The following is a 19,466-nucleotide window of genomic DNA, read 5'->3' on the forward strand; positions in this document are numbered from 1 at the left end:
TTATTTTATTTGTCTAACATATTTTTGTAAAATTTTGTTACAGTGCTTTGATATGTTTGCTATTTGCAGTGATTACTATTTACTATTGTTCATAGCGTGACAAGGTCTTTAAAACCCAGTTTAATGCCCCCCGGACCCCATCCAGGTTCAACAAAATCTTATGTGAGCTCCCACCCAACACCACTAGCCCCTGATGTTTTGACATCAGCCCCAGATGTTTTACAATCCTAGAAACGTCCCTGGGCTCAGATATCAAGTTTGATTGAGGTTTATCCACCGGTTTTTGTTTTTTTTTAATTGCAAATTAAAATATTACAATAATGAAGATGTAACACGGGGCATACAGATATTAAAAAACAAAAAAAATCAAATATGTTGTACAACTGACTCAAGTATTTTACAAGTTTTAGAACCCTTTGAGTTCAATGGTTTGGACACATTGTTAAAAGAGGCAAAGACTTTAAATCAGATGAAAACAATTTAAAGTTAGGTTTACAATGAATAGTTCTGGCTTTATGAAGGTGAAATTTACCCGGAAGACAAAGCAATAATACAGTATGGACAAGATTACTGTCTTTAGAATGAAAGTCAGACAAAAAAATGATAAGTTCTGTCATTTCTATCATTTTGTTACAACAAAAAGAAATTAATATGGTAACTCTTGACCAAAAAGACTTTGAGAATGGGCAATGAAAAAACAGATGTAAATTCTTCATCAGTGTTACAAAATGAACACAAAGAAGATATATTTTCAGAGAACCTGCTCAAGAATAGATTACAAGGGTAGTATCCATGAACAATTTTGAAATGGAGTTCTTTAATTTTACTTGGAATAAAAAGACTGTGAGGAGAGGTCCGTAAGTTTTTCAAATCAGAGTCCGGAAAACATATTCTCCATTTAGATTGTGCTTTTGAGGGACATCCTGGAGTTGAAGAAAGAGCGTTTCTGATAAAAATGTTATTGCATTTTTTATCTAATACATGAACTCCATTGAATGCAAGTGTAGGAAAATGATTGTTTATACAGCCATAACATAAATGAGCTTTAAACAAAGTTTTCAAACTGACAGGTATACTTTTAATCACCTTATTAAAATCTTTTACTGAGATTGTTGCACCTTTTAATGACACAAAATCAGGAAAGGAAAGAAGGTCCCCATAAGCGTTGAATAAATCAAAAACAAAAAAAATATTTTGATTCACCCATTTAATGAAAAAACGTGATTTGTTACCATTTATCCACTTTTCTCTATCCTGTAAGAGTGGGCTTTGCTTCTGGAGATGTAATTCTATATATTTCTAATTTAGAACAAAAATTTAAACTAGTTAGTTAACTAAAACTGAATACCATGTTTGAAGCAGGATTGGCAGTCTCTCCTGCTGTTTTGCAAAATGCCCAGTAGAGGTCGCAAGAAGACAGAGGATTGGCTGTCGTATTTACTACAGAAATATATTTATTTCCAAGGATTCATATTCAAACATGTTTTTAAAATGATTCTTAACTGTTTGTGAAATTAATTTAGAACAGTTTAATGACATTGCTAATTATGGTGGGTTCATCGACTTTATTAGTAATTGTATTCAAAGCTGCAAAACTGTGTTTAAATAGCCTTAATTATCAGTAAGTAATAATAATCAATTGCTGCCTTAGATTTTAAAGTATAATCAAATTGACTGTTCAGGTCATTTCAGCTTCAGTTAGGTACTGTATTTTAAACTGACCTAAAATATAGCATTAAATGTCACATAACTTTAAAAATAAGGTTGAAATTGGTTAAATTAATTTTGGTAAGTTAGTGAAAAAAATATGTTGCATATGTTTAACCATGCTATAAAGCTACAGTACTGTTTTGTAAAGTCTATTAATGGTGTTAGTAATAAAAGTTCAATATAAAGGTAATAAAATATTATTGTCTCACTTTTAATTTGCTAAAAAAAAACAACAACTGATTAATCAGAAACTACATAAAAATTAGTATCAAGGGGTGTTGTGGCTTAGTGGTCAACAACTGGTTGGTAAATGGAAGGAAAATATATTTATATAAATTTCTAAAGCCATAAATGTCCTATGTTTATGTCCTATATACACTACCAGTCAAAAGTTTTTGAACAGTAAGATTTTTAATGTTTTTTAAAGAAATCTCTTCTGCTCACCAAGTCTGCATTTATTTGATCCAAATAAATACAAGCAAAAACCGTACAATTTTAAAATATTTTTACTATATAAAATAACTGTTTTCTATTTAAATATGTGTTTTTAAATATAATTTATTCCTGTGATTTCAAATCTGAAAGTTTTGAATCATTACTTTAATCACATGATAATTCAGAAATCATGAGAAAGTTCAGAAGAACAGCATCTGAAATAGATATTTATAGATTTATTTATCTTTTGTAACAGCCATCACTTTTAAACAATTTAAAGCATCCTTGCTAAATAAAAGTATTAATTTCTATAACTTCTTTCCAATAAATAAATAAATAAATAAATAAATAAATATTGACTCCAAGAGTAATGTATAATGTTACAAAGGCTTTTTTTATTTCAGATAAATGCTGACCTTCGGATCTTTTTATTTATCAAAGCATCTTGAAAAAAAAAAGTACTCAACTGTTTTAAATATTAATGATGATAATAATAATTATAATAATAATAATAATAAATGTTTCTTGAACAAAAAATCAGCAGAATTAGACTGGAATAATGATGATGAAAATTTAGCTTTGATCACAGGAATAAATTACATTTTAAAATATATTTAAATAGAAATCAGTTATTTTAAATAGTAAAAATATTTCAAAATTTTACTGTTTTTGCTATACATCGGATCAAATAAATGCGGGCTTGGTAAGCAGAAGAGACTTCTTTAAAAAACTTAAAATCTTACTGTTCAAAAACTTTTGGCTGGTAGTGTAATACACAGTAGAGTGTCTTTATGTCAATTATGTGGAGTGAAGAATATCTCTATAATTGATCCAACATAAAAACTCTCATATTTTAAGGTTTCATTGGCATAAAGTGACCCATGGGTTAATAGAGCAGACGTGCAGGGCAGCTGCTCCGTCCAGCTCACGACAGGAAAGGTGAAATTCGTGAGAAAGGCCACATATCTGAAGATGATCAAAGTAACCACTAACGACTCCGTATTAAAGCTGTCCAAGCATGTGATGACATTTCGTCCGGTGTGACGATACTTTTAGCTTCATTACGTGCTAAATCCATTCCCGTGATGAGATCCCGAATTACCGAAATGGAAAACATGCGAGTTTCAGCTCTGGTTATCACCTTGGAAGATGCTTGTGCGGTTTTACTGAGCAATTTAGATAATGACTAGTCATTCTCCCGCATGTAAACACGGTTTATCTCAGTGAAACATGTGCGTGAAAGCGATTAAGAGGAGGCTAGATGTCAAGATTTGGTCAGGGAAGTGTAAGAAATGAGAATATTGTTATGTTGGATTCGGACAGGCAGTGAAGGAGATCATTTCAGCTCTGAGGAATGACTTGAAGGTGAGAGATTACAAGGACTAGAACACGATGTCTCTGGCCTTTTATCCAGATTAGACCCAGATTCCCATTTCAGGTTCTGTTACCTTGAGCCGTTTGGCTTTGGCCTGCAGTACTTTGACCTCAGAAGGAGAATAGGTTACGTTTTTCCTTTAGGTATTAGTAGGTGATAAGTGTTTTTAAACTAAATGCATTCATAAAAATTTATAATCTATCCACCTTATTTTTACTATAAGAGCAGACGTGGCCATTTTACCCTGGTGAAAAAACCAGCATATGCTGGTAGGTATGTTTTGATGCTGGAATGCTGGTTAGGTAGGTTTTGATGCTGGTTTAAGCTGGTCCTTTGCTGGTTTTTGCTGGTCATGTTGCTGGTCAAGGACCAGCATGAACCAGCAAAGGACCAGCTTAAACCAGCATCAAAACATACCTACCAGCATATGCTGTTTTTTTCACCAGGGTATATATTTTTATGGGTCTGGCTTCCGGTCTCGTCCGCATCCAGCTATTTTTAGCTGTACAAAACATCGTTTTGCTATTTGGTATTGCAAAATTGGTGTGGCTTACCATATTATTTTAATTTAGTAATTATAAACAGACTGGTTTGTAGTGCAAACTGTTTTACATTTACTGCACGTTGTCATTCTTGCTAATTAGTGATGGGAAGTTCAGATCATTTTACCGACTCGGACCTTTGAGTCTCGTTCAGCAAAATGAACGAATCTTTTTTTCGAGTCATTTCGTTCATTTTAGCAAAATATAATAAAAATGTTACGTGTTACTTCCCTAACACATCTACTGCTTACACAAACGTTGATCACTCTACTATAAGAAACAGAAAAGATTATTTCATTGTTTACCTGGGTCTTTAGTCTATGATTAACTCACCTCACCTCTTATTTGACAAGTTTTCGGGCTCCAGTGGTTCGTTCATCACATGACAGCCCCATAAGATGAACGAACGACTCCAAAAACCGGAAGACTCGTTTTTCCCGAGTCACAATAAAGATTTGTTTAAAAGAACAACCCATAACTATTCCTAATGAACCGGATGTTTCGCCCACAGGCGAATTTATCACGGGCGAAAAACGATTTAAAACAGTCTTTACAATGGCGCACACTGTATAAAGGTCTTACAAATAGTAATTGTCAAAATGTACAACTTTCATAAGTGTTTTATGGAGTTTTTGTCCAGAAAAGGTTTTTCCAGTAGTCTGGTGGTTAGCGAGCCAACATAGAACGCCGTTGCGCTGCGGGCGTCCCGAGTTCGAATCCCGGCTTGTGGACCTTTCCCGATCCCGCCCCCTTCTCTCGCTCCCACTTTGCTTCTTGTCAAGCTACACTGTCATATCTAAATAAAGGCATAAAAACGCCAAAATAAATCTTACAAAAAAAGTACCAGTGAATGCGCTGTAGGTCAGTCCTTCGTTTTCATTCCTGACAGAAATTCGACGCTACTCAGACTAGCATTTGTGCACCACGTTTATGGTTTTAAAATCATACAAAAATAGCGTATTTACGTCATTTATGTGTAGTGAAAAACACATCCAACATACAAAAGCACATCTGAAAGCATCACACCACCAGAACAGTGTTTAATAATTGCTTTAATTTGCCCATCGCCTCACAGTGCTACAGGGTGATTCCCTTTTACAGAACAGCGATCAACTGTTAATCTCATTATTGCCTGTAGCTTCACTTATAATCAGACAGAGAGAGTAAGACAGCTTCCAGAAGAGAAGAGGACAATAAATACATCTCAACAGGTTTTAAAAAACATCATCTTGCTCTAAATATGCATCTGGCTAAAACACTTCAGTCCTTGAAAATGCACAGGCAATTTGATACAATCAAAAGAAATGGAAGACATTATTGATCAGAGATGAAGATGATGAACAGATCTATGTACAAACACTGTCTTGTGTCTCTATATTCAAGTTTTAACGACTGTGGAGTTACATATATAATGTTTAAAATATACTCTACACCAGATTTGATGACTGAAATACCCTTGTACTGAATGTAAGAGAAAATGATCTGTCGTAATGGCAGCATTTAAGTTCCCACACACACAAAAACAAGGAAATTTGCATACTGCTGTCACTTGGTGCAGCTGTTCCACATTAAATCATTAAGTCTTCACACCTCTCAACGTTTCATCTCAGTATAAAAGACGTCGCTATCTACATCATTAACGTTACTTCTTTAAAAAAAAAGTACAATAAAAATATCCAGATAATAAAATCACCATAAATCAACTGCTTCATAGTAAATACATCGAACGCAATCACATTGAAAGTATCTGCCCTGTTATGGATTGTCATTTACGAGCAAAACTGATCCGGAGTTCACAATAGGGCAGAGGGAATTTCGTAGTCGAGAGGCATCCAGCGCTGTTCCCGCTCTTCCAGTCACGTGACTTCAATATAGCCGTTGACATCCGTTACATACTGCATAGAGAAATGCTTCACTCAAACACAGAGTGCCTGCACCTACAGTCCATTATTAAGAGGTAGAACTAGAAAATAATTTTCATAGAGTGTTTCCCACTTTTTTTTTTAAGTGTTAAGAACAGGAACGATTTTTGTCTTTAAAACTGCAGTTTCCCATATTGGGATAAATAGTTACGGCTACCATTGTGGTTTAGTAATAAAATATGCTTAAATACACTTTTAAAAGACTAAAGGTTCGAGTTTCAAAAAAAAAAAAAAAAAAAAAAAAAAAATACTAAAAGTATCAAAGAAAACTATGGAAGCCCATTTACACCATGGAATAAAATAAAAAAGGTAATTGTGGCCTTTTATCTCACAATTCTGACTTTTTTCTCTCAATTCTGAGTTTAAATCTCACAATTCAGATTTTTTTCCAAATCTAACAATTCTGTTTCTGTTAATTCTGACTTTAAATTTCACAATTCTTTATTTTTTCTTGCAATTCCAAGTTTAAATCTCACAAGTAATTTTTTCCCCCTCTGAATTCTAAGTTAAAATCTCACAATTCTTTCTTTATTTTTTTTGCAATTCCAAATTTAAATCTCACAATTCAGTTTTTTCCCCCTCGGAATTCTAAATTTAAATCTTACAATTCTTTTTTTTTCTCTCGGAATTCTCAGTTTAAATTTCACAAATCAGATATTTTTCCCCCTCGGAATTCTTAGTTTAAATCGCACTATTCTGTTTCTTTCTCTCAAAATTCTCAGTTTAAATCTCCCAATTCAGTTTTTTTTTCTCTGAATTCTCAGTTTAAATCTTACAATTCTTTATTTTTTCTCACAATTCTAAGTTTAAATTTCACTATTCTGATTTTCTTTCCTCTGAATTGAGTATAAATCTCAAAATTCTTTTTTTCTATGAGTTTAAATCTAACAATTCTTAATTTTTGTCTTGCTATTCCAGGTTTAAATCTCACAATTCTCTATTTTTTTCTATATAAATTTTCTAAATAAATTCTAAATAAATTTTCTCACAAATTTTATAAGTCAAATAAGTTTAAATCTCACAATTCAGATTTTTTTTTACTCTGAATTCTGAGTTTAAATCTCACAATTCTAAATTTTTTTTGTGAGATATAAAATAAAGTCGGATTCTGAGTTTAAATATCAGAATAAAAGACAAAGAATTGTGAAATACACTTCGCAATTACCTTTTTTTCCTCCTGTGGCTTTCATAGACAAACAGAATTTGTTCATTGATATTTTTAGGAGATTTGATCTAATGTGCTCATTCAAATCAAGTGCAGTTATTTGGCCGAAAGAAAACTCAAACTGTAAATTTGTTTTATACAACCTGGACTCTATGTTATTAAGACTGATTATGACATCATTCTGTTATATTTTTTGTTTACTAAAATATTATGGTTATAAAAGTTTAAGAATGATTGGAAAAACTCAGTCTGGACCCAGAACCTAAAAACAAATCGATAGCAAAAATACTTTTTTTTCCAGCTTTCCAACAGTAATGCTACCAAAACGGTAGCTCAGAAGGAGCTAAAAAATTCAATAAAGTTTTAAAAAAAGACTCTTTGGTAAAGAGTTTGTTTGTGCAGCTATTGGTTGTAGTGTAATGCCATTTGTCCTTTTCATGGACTTTAAACAGAAACATTCTAGCAAAGTTTTTTGTTTAGCTGAATGACCAAACTACCATCTGAATCTAAAAGTGTGTATGAAGTGTTTTCAGGAGTGTTTAAAGGGATGTTTCAGAGGCTGGAGTTTTCCAGAAGAATTTGTTGTTGTCAGGGTCCAAATCGATTCTGATCTGAGGCACCATCTTCTTAAAGGGGTTTAAATCCTGACTAGGAAAAAGCGAAAGAGAGCTGTTAGATATGATTATAAAAACAGCTCATAAACATGCATTTTAATGCTAACTGATTTGTTGTCAACGCATTTCAGTGATTTTACCAAAATTAAGACTAAAGTAACATGGTTCCACCAGCTTGACCAGCACTAGCCACCATAAACCAGCCTGAGCCAGCATGGAATTCATGCTAATCTAAGATGGATAATTCTAGACATGCATGTGCACACAAGCTCAAACAAACCAAGAAGTACCTTGACACAGTCTTGGATAGGAAAAAGTGCTTTCCATCAGTAGGGAGTGAGGAAGGACATGGGCTTTCCTATAAGAAACAAACACACGCTGTTAATATACATACACACACATGACAGATTAGCGAATATTAGAGGGTTAATATAAAGAGGTTATGATGGAGCTGAAAAGAAGAGCTGATTGGTTAGTGGTTAGAATTAAAAGAGGTAGTAAAGAACAGGAAATGCATAAAGTCAACATGAGACAGTTTTTGCAGCCCAGTTTACTTTCGTAATGTGACACTTTCGAATAGAACACGATATTAAACGACAATGACGATTCAGTGTTTTCTTGCTAATTTTTGGTGTTGTTAAACATTTTTTTAATGTTTTTGAAAAAAACTCTTCTGCTCACCCAGGCTGCAATTATTTAATAAAAAATACAGTAAAATCAGTATAATTGTGAAATATTATTACAATTTAAAATAACTGGTTTCTATTTGAATATATTGTAAAATGTAATTTATTTCTGTGATGCAAAGCCGAATTTTCAGCATCATTACTTCCGTCTTCAGTGTCACATGATTCTTCAGAAATCATTCTAATATGCTGATTTGCTGCTCAGGAAACATTTCTTCTTATTATTAATGATAAAAACAGTTGTGTAGCTTATTATTTTTGTAGAAATTGTTTTGTTTTTTTTCGGGATTTTTTGATGAAAAGAAAGTTTTAAAAATAATAAATGTCTTAAATGTCACTTTTGATCAATTTTATGCATCCTTGATGAATAAAAGATTAATTTCTTGACAAAAAAAAAATCTTACTGACCCCAAACTTTTGAACGGTAGTGTTAAAATCTGAAAAATTATAAATGTTTAAATTTAATTCTGAATTTTGTCCTCAGAATTCTGAGTCTAAATCTCACAATTCTGCATTTTGTCCTTGGAATTCTAAATTTAAATCTCACAATTCTGCATTTTGTCCTCGGAATTCTAAGTTTAATTCTCAAAATTGCAAGATAAAAACTTCTATAGAATTCTAAGAATAAATTTGGAATTCTGAGATTAAACAAAAATAAAGAATTGTGAAATACACAAAAAAAGAATAATTTCTTTACAAAAAATTTTACCGACCCCAAACTTTTGAACAGTAGTGTTAAAATCTGAAAAATTATAAATATTCAAATCTCACAATTCTGATTTTTTTCTTGTAATTTTGAGTTTAAATCTCAATTCTGACTTTTTTTTCTCAGAATTGCAAGATATAAACTTAACTAAACACTTAGAAAAAGGTTGGAATTCTGAGTTTAAACATTAGAACTGAAAAATAAAGAATAGTGAAATAATTATTTCTTTACAAAAAATCTTACTGACCCCAAACTTTTGAACGGCAGTGTTAAAATCGGAAAAATAATCTCATAATTTAACGTTAGGCCCGTGATGGTTGTGAATACAAAAGAAATTGTTTTTAAACACAGTCCATTGTTCCTTCCACAAAAATAAACAAAAAGAACTGTCAATGCAACCGTTATGGACCTGAAATCGTTAATCATTAAACTCCACATAATTCCCATCGCTATAGTGCAATAAGAGCGCTCAAAGACATCAAACAAAAAGCAAACTGGTTTTAAAGGCGGATCACGTTATTTTGATAAAAGACAAACATTTGCAATGAATCATGTATGGAACCAGGAACATGTATTAGAAAAGTAAATAGGGTCCATTTAGACTGCATGTTGACTTTATTAATACATACAGTACACACATCAGTAAAGCGATTAAGCGTGTGTTATCTGTTACAAGAGTGGATTATTGATCCACACAGACCAGGAAACCAAGCAACACCATAAACAAAGAGAAAGACGGGATTCAGAGATGTTTTCTGGAGGAGGGAGAGGCCACGAATAGAGTTGTTAGTAACAAAGTGGCGGCTAGAACCCCTGCGCGAGGTGGAGGGAAACCCTGCGTGTTTACTCACGGTCTGAGGGCTTCTCCCCCAGCACGGGCTCCTGCTCCATAGTCTCCATGGAGATCTTTATGCTGGGAACGGTCTCAATGGCTGGAAAATCCGACTGTGAACGCAGGGGTGGGACATTCTTACCACTGCAGCTTTACAGAGACGACTGTTTCTAACACACTGAGAGAGAGAAAGAGAGAGAGAAACTCACGTCGTTCATGTCACTGTCAATGCTGCCTTTCTTTTTCTTCTTCTTCTTCTCGTCCTCTTTCTTCTTCTTGTCTTTCTCGGGCATGACGTCATCCAGGTAACCGAGATCGTGCTGCGAGAACACATAATCCATGGCCTTTCTTACTGCGACTAATGCAAGAATCTGTGAAATGAACAGAAAGAGATCTTAGATGTGTGAAGGTTAACCCTGTGAAGACTGACACATGAAATAACAGTATAAAATAGGATGTAACCTTTAAAAAAATCTAAAAAAGTGGCTATTCAGAGTGCAGGCTGTGCATGTTTGTGTGTTTGCAAATAAAGACGCACCATCACAGGGAATATGATGGCTGCTACTGTTGACTTCAGCACCCACAGAAGAGCCAAACACAGCACCTGTGAATAGACACACACATTCATCATGCATATGCAGCACTAAAGCTATAGATATGAACCCTGTGAGGCTGAACATGTGACCACACACACACCTGTATGAAGGTGAATAAATGAACTCGTCTGAGCGGTACGTGTCTCAGGTAGATCAGATCTGGCTGGTGTTTTGCAGGCATCAGCAAGAGCTGCAGACGATCCATGAACTAGAGACACAAAAGATGATTTATAGATCATTTAGAGGCAGATATCCCGTTGTCACAAAAATGTAAAAAAAAACAACTATATTTTGAAAATTAAATATAAAATTATTTAGGATAATTAACAATATTTATTTTAATTTTAATTTAATTTTATAATATATTCTATTTTAAAAAATAAATATAAAATGTAATAGTACGTAAATGAAAGCATCCAGTTTTTATTATTTATTTTATATATATAATTCATAAATGATATAACATTTTGAAAATCTTTAATTATATATACATATGCTATTTAAATTCTATTTATGTTTATATAAAAAGTAAAACTACTTAAAATCTTATTCAAATATATATGAATAATTCAATTATATATATATATATATATATAATTCAATTATATATATATATATATATATATATATATATATTCTATTTAAGCTCTATTTGTGTTTCTAAAAATTGAAAAGAAAAAAAAAAATCCTAAAATATTTACTCAGTTATATATTTTAATTATACTTTAAAACAAAAAATAAAATATTATATTTATGTACTTTTATTATATACAAAATACACTTAAATCCTGTTGTCGCAAAAAAAAAAAAATATATATATATATAAAATAAAAATGAATAAAAATGATTAATAAAATATATTATTCTTATCTTATTCAAATATATAACTGTATTTTAGAAATACAAATAAAATGTAATAAAATAAACATAAAAATTTGTCTTTAAAATGATCTTATTAATATATTCAAAGTATATAAAAATACCCTATTGTCACAAAAATATATAAAATTACTCAAAACATTATATATATATATATATATATATATATATATATATATATATTCTTATAATATTCTTAAAATAAAACATAAAAAATAATATAAAATATATAAAATAATATTCTTATCTTATTCAAATGTATAATTGTATTTTAAAAATACAAATAAAATTTAATAAAATAAAAATACAAATTTGTCTATTTAAAATTATTTATTTAAATATATAATTGTATTTAAAAAAAAATAGTATATAAAAAGTATAAGTATATAAAAAGTCCCATTGTCACAAAAATATATAAAATTACTTATATAAAAATATACATTATTTTATACAAAATACATTTTCAAAATAAAAATAAATAAATAAATAAATAAATAAAAAGAATAAAAATGACCAATATAATTATATAACAATAAATGACAAATATATCAAGTCTTAAATATATTATTTCTGCTTAGAAAGTAAAAGGTTCAAGATGACGTATGCATCAAGGTTTAACAGCAACCACCATTAAACAAAATGCATTTTGATGCACCAATCTGTCCTGAAGTGCTCTTAGTTTATCCAGGCATATTACACCAACAAAATCCTGCCTACACCTGATTTATCCCGACTTTTCTGAACTCAGATCAAGTTCTGGAATTAGTCGGGTTCCCATGCTCCAGTGGAGATCAGGTAGTCCGGAAGATTAGGGTCTCTTTCTGCCTAAACAGTAACGTGACACTTACTGAGCTGCATGAACTCACCTGGACACCATTGAGAGATGCAACGCCCATGTAGAGGAACACGCCGTACAAGACGGGCATAGGGATGAACTGCAGGGATCAAACCAAACACACTGTTTACTATTACAGCATTATATAAGTAACTGCACTTCAGTTTGTCTACAAACACACACTGTACACACATACAGAATCAAAGCTTACGTGAAGACAAAAGCAGTATCCACTGAACACACCCCTAATTCAAACCTGTCAACATAATCTACTCCAAAGCAGGAGATATGAGCAATGCAAACAGCTTATTATGAAACAGAATTTGTGTAATTGACAAGAAGCCTCTGACTTATCTACATCCTGGTATGAGTTTTTTCCTCACATACACATCACAAAGTTGTAATGTTTACAAAGTAAATGTTCAGCAGGGGGCAGTAACTGCACAAACCATTAAAAAGTACCATGGTATAATGGGTTTTTAAACATGTACCAATACAAAAAATACTGTGCCAATACCATGGTACACAACATACCTAAATATATACTGAAACGGTACTGGAAACCATATACTACAGTGTTTGTACTTCACAGTACTTCCAAGAATACCATGGTAATTTATATATAATATAATTCACATTATATATGTTTATATATTTTTTAAATATTTAATATATTTATTAATATAAAAATCCTGTTGTCACAAAAATATAAAAAAGGAATAAAAATTATTAATATAATAAAATTTAATTTTCTTATCTTATTCAAATACATAATTGTATTTTAAAAATAAAAATAAAACGTAAAATTAAAAAAGTAAAAATAAAATAAAAAGTAGACTATTTAAAATGATCTTATTTAAATATATAATATGTAATATATGTATTCTATTTTTTTTTAAATTACACATTCAAAATATATAGAAATATCCCATTGGCACAAAAATATACAAATATATAAAATGCTATATATATATATGTATATTTGTGTTTCTAAAAAAATGAAAATAAAAATAAACAATATAGATTTTTAAAAATACTTTTAAAAATAAAAAGTAATATTTTTGTATTTTTATTTTATACAAAATATATTAAAAAATCCTGTTATCACAAAACTTAAAAAATAACTAAAAATTAGCAATATAACAACATTATAGCAATATTATTATTATTATTATTATTATATATATTAAAAAAAGACAAATATATCAGGTCTCAAATATATTATTTCTGCTTAGAAAGATGTAAAAGGCTCAAGGTGACTTATGCTCATGCATGACTTATGTTTAATGTGTACTGCTTTTTGTGCTTTTTATTCGGATAATCAAGCAATCATTTTAACTTTTTTTTCTCAGAAATGAATTTGAGTAATCAAGTTTGGAGTTGTGGATATATGTCTGTATAAATATAAGCTGTGTATTTATTTATATTAATAACTAAAATTGCTTAAAATACCCTAAGAAATATTTTGTAGACACATTTTCTAAAATACTCTTCTGTTTACATCACAGTTATGAATTATGATCCTGCTATTTCACAAGCCAGAGTTATGAGTCATCCATATTTGTGGTCTGTTTTCCCAGAAAAGACAGACGAATATGTATACAGTATGTGCTAAGAAAACATATTTTTATCAACTTTTATGCAGGACACTTGAATTGAAAGCAAACACATGTGTATTAAGCACCACTGTCTTTAACATTCTGTCTTATTCTCTTGGACAACGATGAGAATTAGTATGCAAAATAACAATGTAGATAGATTTTAAAAAATATGAGAGTTCAAACCTTCAGAACAGGGGCCATGAGGACCGACAGTCCTGTCAAAATAAACACCATTGTTCCTGTGACTCTCTGCTCCCTGCAAGAGAAAGAAGTGAACAAACAAGCATGAGCCACACTCATGTGAACTGAATCAAAACAACGTGACACAATCGAGCAGCACGTTACTAGTGATAAACTGATATATTAGATCATTTATTTGAGATATTCAGTAATTTTGAGATTATTAGCACTGTCTGCTTGACTGATAAAACATGAGTGTTACTTCCTCCTCCTCATGTGATGTCATGAAATTGTAAAGGCATTATATTTACACTTACATCAGTGTTATTTTAGTATCACTCATATACTATTATCATTTTTGTTAATACACTACCATTTAAAAGTCTTTGGACAGTAAGATTTTTAATGTTTCTTAAAGAAGTCTCTTCTGCTCACCAAGCCTGCATTTATTTGATCCAAAATACATCAAAAGCAGTAATATTGTGAAATATTTTTTCTATTTAAAATAACTGTTTTCTATTTTAATGTATTTTAAAATGTAATTTATTTCTGTGATCAAAGCTGAATTTTCAACATCATTACTCCAGTCTTCAGTGTCACATGATCCTTTAGAAATCATTCTAATATTCTGATTTGCTGCTCTAAGTATTATTATTATTATCCATATTTAAAACAGTTGAGGTCATGTTTTTCAGGATTCTTTGATGAATAGAAAGATCCAAGGATCAGCATTTATCTGGAAAAAAATGCTTTTGTAATACTATACAGTCAGTATAATTTTTTTTTGGTGGGAAAGAGATATAGAAATTAATACTTTTATTTAGCAAGGATGCTGTAAATTGATCAAAAGTGATAATAAAGACATTTATGTTGTTACAAAAGATTTATATTTCAGATAAATGCTGTTCTTCTGAACTTTCTATTCATCAAAGAAACCTGAAAAATTCTACTCAGCTGTTTTCAATATAATATTAATAATAATAAAAGCTTTTTTGAGCAGCAAATGAAAATATTAGAATGATTTCTGAAGGATCATGTGATTGGAGTAACGATGCTTAAAATTCAGCTTTGAAATCACAGGAATAAATTACATTTAAAATATATTCAAATAGAAAACTGTTATTTTAAATAGTAAAAATATTTCAAAATTTTACTGTTTTGTTGTACTTTGGATCAAATAAATGCAGGCTTGGTGAGCACAAGAGACTTCTTTAAATTTGTATGTGTATTGTGTATTTTTGAACTCAGTTGTAATTTTTTATTAGCAGTTTTTAATGCATCTTAGTTAAAGTTTTAGTTGGTGCTTTTGTCATTTTTATTAGTTAAAAAAAAATCTGTAATTTTATAAATTATATAAATTAAGTAAATATTTCTAATACATATATATATATATATATTACAATTATTACAATAAGATCTTATTTGTTTACATTAGTTAATGCATTAACTAACACAAATTAACAATGAAAAATATATTTTTTTCCAGCATTTATTAACTTTAATGTTCATGTTAGTTCACAGTACATTAATGTTAACAGATAAAGTAAACCTAAAACTGAACATGTTGAACCTAAAACTAAAACTAACTAAGATTAATAAATGTATAGTTAATATAGTTTACTAATGTTAACAAAAAAAGCCTTATTGTGAAATGTTAATGTTATTTTAGTATTTTAAGTTAAAATAATCAAAAGTCAAACACTGAATTTGTTTCAGTGTTTTGTTTCAGTTAACATTTATTTCAAGGAACATTTCATGCTTTCAGTTTTAGTTAACTATACTAATAATCCTGATGTGCATTTCTGCATTATGGATTATGCATTATACCATCTATATCATTCACATTCTATGTAGATATTGAAATCAGGTGTGTAAAAACCCATATTGATACATTCTGTTGATTGTTTATGGCCTCTTTATTCTTATTGTGCTGCGTAGCCCCGCCCACAGTGAAATCTCATTGGTCAAAAAAGCTGTTCCTCATAATTGTTTGTGATTGGTTGTCTTTTAGTGAGGATGGAACAACTTTATAATGCTGTAATCATGTTTCCCTTGTTAAAATACAATGTAGAGTGATTTAAGATAAGTTTTCCTCAAGATTTTCTCCCTCACCTGACTCCAAGGAATTTGGGCTGTTCTCCGGGTGCTGATGTCTCAGTTTCCATCTTGATGGAGTCTATGTGGGCGATGGAGATGACGGTTGCTGCCACATACCACGGCAGACCCATGAACGAACACAAAATCAGGAGAATGGAGACCCAGAACAGGTCCAGGTGATACCCAGCTCCCTTCTGCACTCAGGGTGAAAAAATACGACATTCGTTACTGTGACGAGTCGACTGCCTCCCCCCCCCTTATTGTCAGCTGCACCCCGTCGGTAATCGCCGCCCTTCACCAGGCTCCCGACGGGAGTGGGCGTGTGGGAGGAGGGGCGCCGAAACATCCAGGTCTGGCGGCGTGTGATGAGGCACACCTGATGTGAATGAAGCCTCATCACCGCCGCTGTTAAAATGCCGAGCGCGCCTCTCCTCAGGAGACCGGTCTCTTCCCCGTGCATGCACGCTGGTGTCCTCGTGGGTCCAGGAAGGGGTGAAGAGGGAACCAGCGCCGCAGGACGAGTTGCCGGACCTCGCGGGTTCGGATGAGGACCGCACCCGTGACGGCTGACGGGCCAAGATGCCGGGCCGTGATATCCCCCAGAAGCGCCACGTAGGTGGAGGAGGACGATGCCGCTAGAGAAGCCGCCGCCCCTCGCACCCCGGACCTGAGTGGGGAGCGCGTGCGGCCGCCGGACTCCGCCCCTTACCTGGACCCTTCCCTTCGGAACACTACCCCTCCTTCACGGAACCCCGTCACATCGAGGACACCAGATCCCCCTTTTGTTTTGGACACTTTTTCCCCCTTTTTTGGACACTTTGTTTTATTGTTTAATAAAAGCCTCTCCGAGGCCTGACGTCACGCCCACTGTGTCTGTCGCTTTGCTCCGCCCCCGTGACAAGTGGTGGAGAATGCAGGCGTGGGCGGAGCTTAGGCAGCGCAGTGGGAATCACCTGGTGACGTCATCCCCTCTCGCTCGCAAAAGAAGTCAATGGAGATTCGGACCCGGAGGACGGAGAGACGACGGTGACGGCCTCCCAGCCGCTAAAGGGGTAAGTGACTTGTTTCATTTAATATCACTTACCCTGCGGTTGGTTGAGGCTGTCGACTAAATTCCGGTTTCTCTGTCCCCGGTCCGGTGGCGTTGCGAGAGGGAGTCGCCCGGAGAGGAATCCCCGCCCACTCCGACCGCTGGAGCCTGGTTGAGGAAGGTAGCACTCCTGCGTGGGCGGCGACCGGATGACGGGGATGTCGCTTGGGGGGGGGAATGTGACGAGTCGACTGCCTCCCCCCCTTATTGTCAGCTGCACCCCGTCGGTAATCGCCGCCCTTCACCAGGCTCCCGACGGGAGTGGGCGTGTGGGAGGAGGGGCGCCGAAACATCCAGGTCTGGCGGCGTGTGATGAGGCACACCTGATGTGAATGAAGCCTCATCACCGCCGCTGTTAAAATGCCGAGCGCGCCTCTCCTCAGGAGACCGGTCTCTTCCCCGTGCATGCACGCTGGTGTCCTCGTGGGTCCAGGAAGGGGTGAAGAGGGAACCAGCGCCGCAGGACGAGTTGCCGGACCTCGCGGGTTCGGATGAGGACCGCACCCGTGACGGCTGACGGGCCAAGATGCCGGGCCGTGATATCCCCCAGAAGCGCCACGTAGGTGGAGGAGGACGATGCCGCTAGAGAAGCCGCCGCCCCTCGCACCCCGGACCTGAGTGGGGAGCGCGTGCGGCCGCCGGACTCCGCCCCTTACCTGGACCCTTCCCTTCGGAACACTACCCCTCCTTCACGGAACCCCGTCACATCGAGGACACCAGATCCCCCTTTTGTTTTGGACACTTTTTCCCCCTTTTTTGGACACTTTGTTTTATTGTTTAATAAAAGCCTCTCCGAGGCCTGACGTCACGCCCACTGTGTCTGTCGCTTTGCTCCGCCCCCCGTGACAGTTACCTATAACCAAATGATTAGAAATCTGATTCCTGTCTTGACTGAAACAGTAGCAGAGGTTAGCGTGCAGCAGGTAGCTCCACGTGCAGCGGTGTAATCCTCTGACCATAATCCCTCATTATATTCCACAACATCCCCAGAGTTTGTTTAACATTTCCACATCAGCCGTTCGTACCTTGAGCTTGTGCTCCTTGCGGTTGACGATGACTGCCGTGATCTGTTGGTCCATGAAGATGAGGATGGTGACCAGGAGAGCGGGTAAGAATGAGGCCAGGTAAACCCACCACGGGTTTCCTCCAAACGGAGGAACAAACCAACCACGATGTGGACTCGTCGGCTATTTAGAGTGGAAAAATACAGGATAGTTTGAAATTTAAAAACATAATCATCCTGGTCTCTATCATATGAGATAATATTATACATTTTATTTTCAATGTACATAAGTATAAAAAATTCCTACACACACACACACAAAACATACATTTAAACAAACAAAAAATCATAGTAATATTAAATTAAATATTTTGTATATGATATTTAATTAAACATTAATTATATATTTTAAATTACTTTTTCATTTAAATTATACACACATATGTGTGTACATTTAAAATGTAAACATTTCATATATATATTAAATCTTTTGTATATAATGTTTAATTCTATACACACACACATATATATACATATCTATTAATTATATATATAAATACACAATATATATTATATAATATACAAATACTTACTTTATATAATATAGAATATTTAAGTTGTTACATATATGTAAATATAAATGTCTATAAATTATATATATATATACACATACATTGTAAATTTATTTATTATTTTATTTATATTTATTAGTATTAAAAAGGTTTAAAATTATAATATATAATTATATATAAATGTATAAAAAAATTACATAATATACAATTATTTATATTTAAAATATTTTTATATGTATAAATTTTACAAAGTATTTAAAATAATTTATATACACACATTTATCACTTTTAATATATATAAATATATGTATTCAAATTAATAAATATATGTAATATACAATATTTAAATTGTTACCTATATGTGTGTATATATATATATATAAAAATATACATGTATATATATATATATAATTAAATTGTAATTAAAATATTTATTAAATCTTATTAAGTATTAAAAATAAAAAAGTTAACATTATATATTATAATATATAAACGTATAAAAAAGAAAAAAGTTTATTGATAGATAGATAGATAGATAGATAGATAGATAGATAGACTTTATAATGGTACTTTATAATGACTTTCATTAGCAAACATATTATTTATGCACATTATATAGATATAGT

The 19,466-nt window shown here is 33.0% G+C and overlaps 1 protein-coding gene across 3 annotated transcripts in view; it reads right to left on the minus strand.

The window, feature by feature from the left end:
- Positions 1-5,101: 5,101 nt before the first annotated feature.
- slc4a4b (solute carrier family 4 member 4b) overlaps positions 5,102-19,466 on the minus strand; it is a 63,714-nt gene continuing 49,349 nt past the window's right edge. For 2 of the 3 annotated variants that reach the window (XM_051093145.1, XM_051093143.1), the window contains 10 exons: positions 18,291-18,452; positions 16,191-16,369; positions 14,082-14,154; positions 12,329-12,397; positions 10,684-10,791; positions 10,526-10,591; positions 10,197-10,358; positions 10,007-10,100; positions 8,054-8,121; positions 5,102-7,797 (listed from right to left, as the gene is read on the minus strand). In XM_051093145.1, the coding sequence (XP_050949102.1) occupies positions 8,090-8,121; positions 10,007-10,100; positions 10,197-10,358; positions 10,526-10,591; positions 10,684-10,791; positions 12,329-12,397; positions 14,082-14,154; positions 16,191-16,369; positions 18,291-18,452 (945 nt within the window). In that variant the 3' untranslated portion in view covers positions 5,102-7,797; positions 8,054-8,089. The remainder of the gene's footprint in view (positions 7,798-8,053; positions 8,122-10,006; positions 10,101-10,196; positions 10,359-10,525; positions 10,592-10,683; positions 10,792-12,328; positions 12,398-14,081; positions 14,155-16,190; positions 16,370-18,290; positions 18,453-19,466) is intronic. The other variant, XM_051093144.1, reaches the window with a different exon arrangement.

This window comes from Labeo rohita, chromosome 21, assembly GCF_022985175.1.
Source record: "Labeo rohita strain BAU-BD-2019 chromosome 21, IGBB_LRoh.1.0, whole genome shotgun sequence".
Lineage (NCBI taxonomy): Eukaryota > Metazoa > Chordata > Actinopteri > Cypriniformes > Cyprinidae > Labeo > Labeo rohita.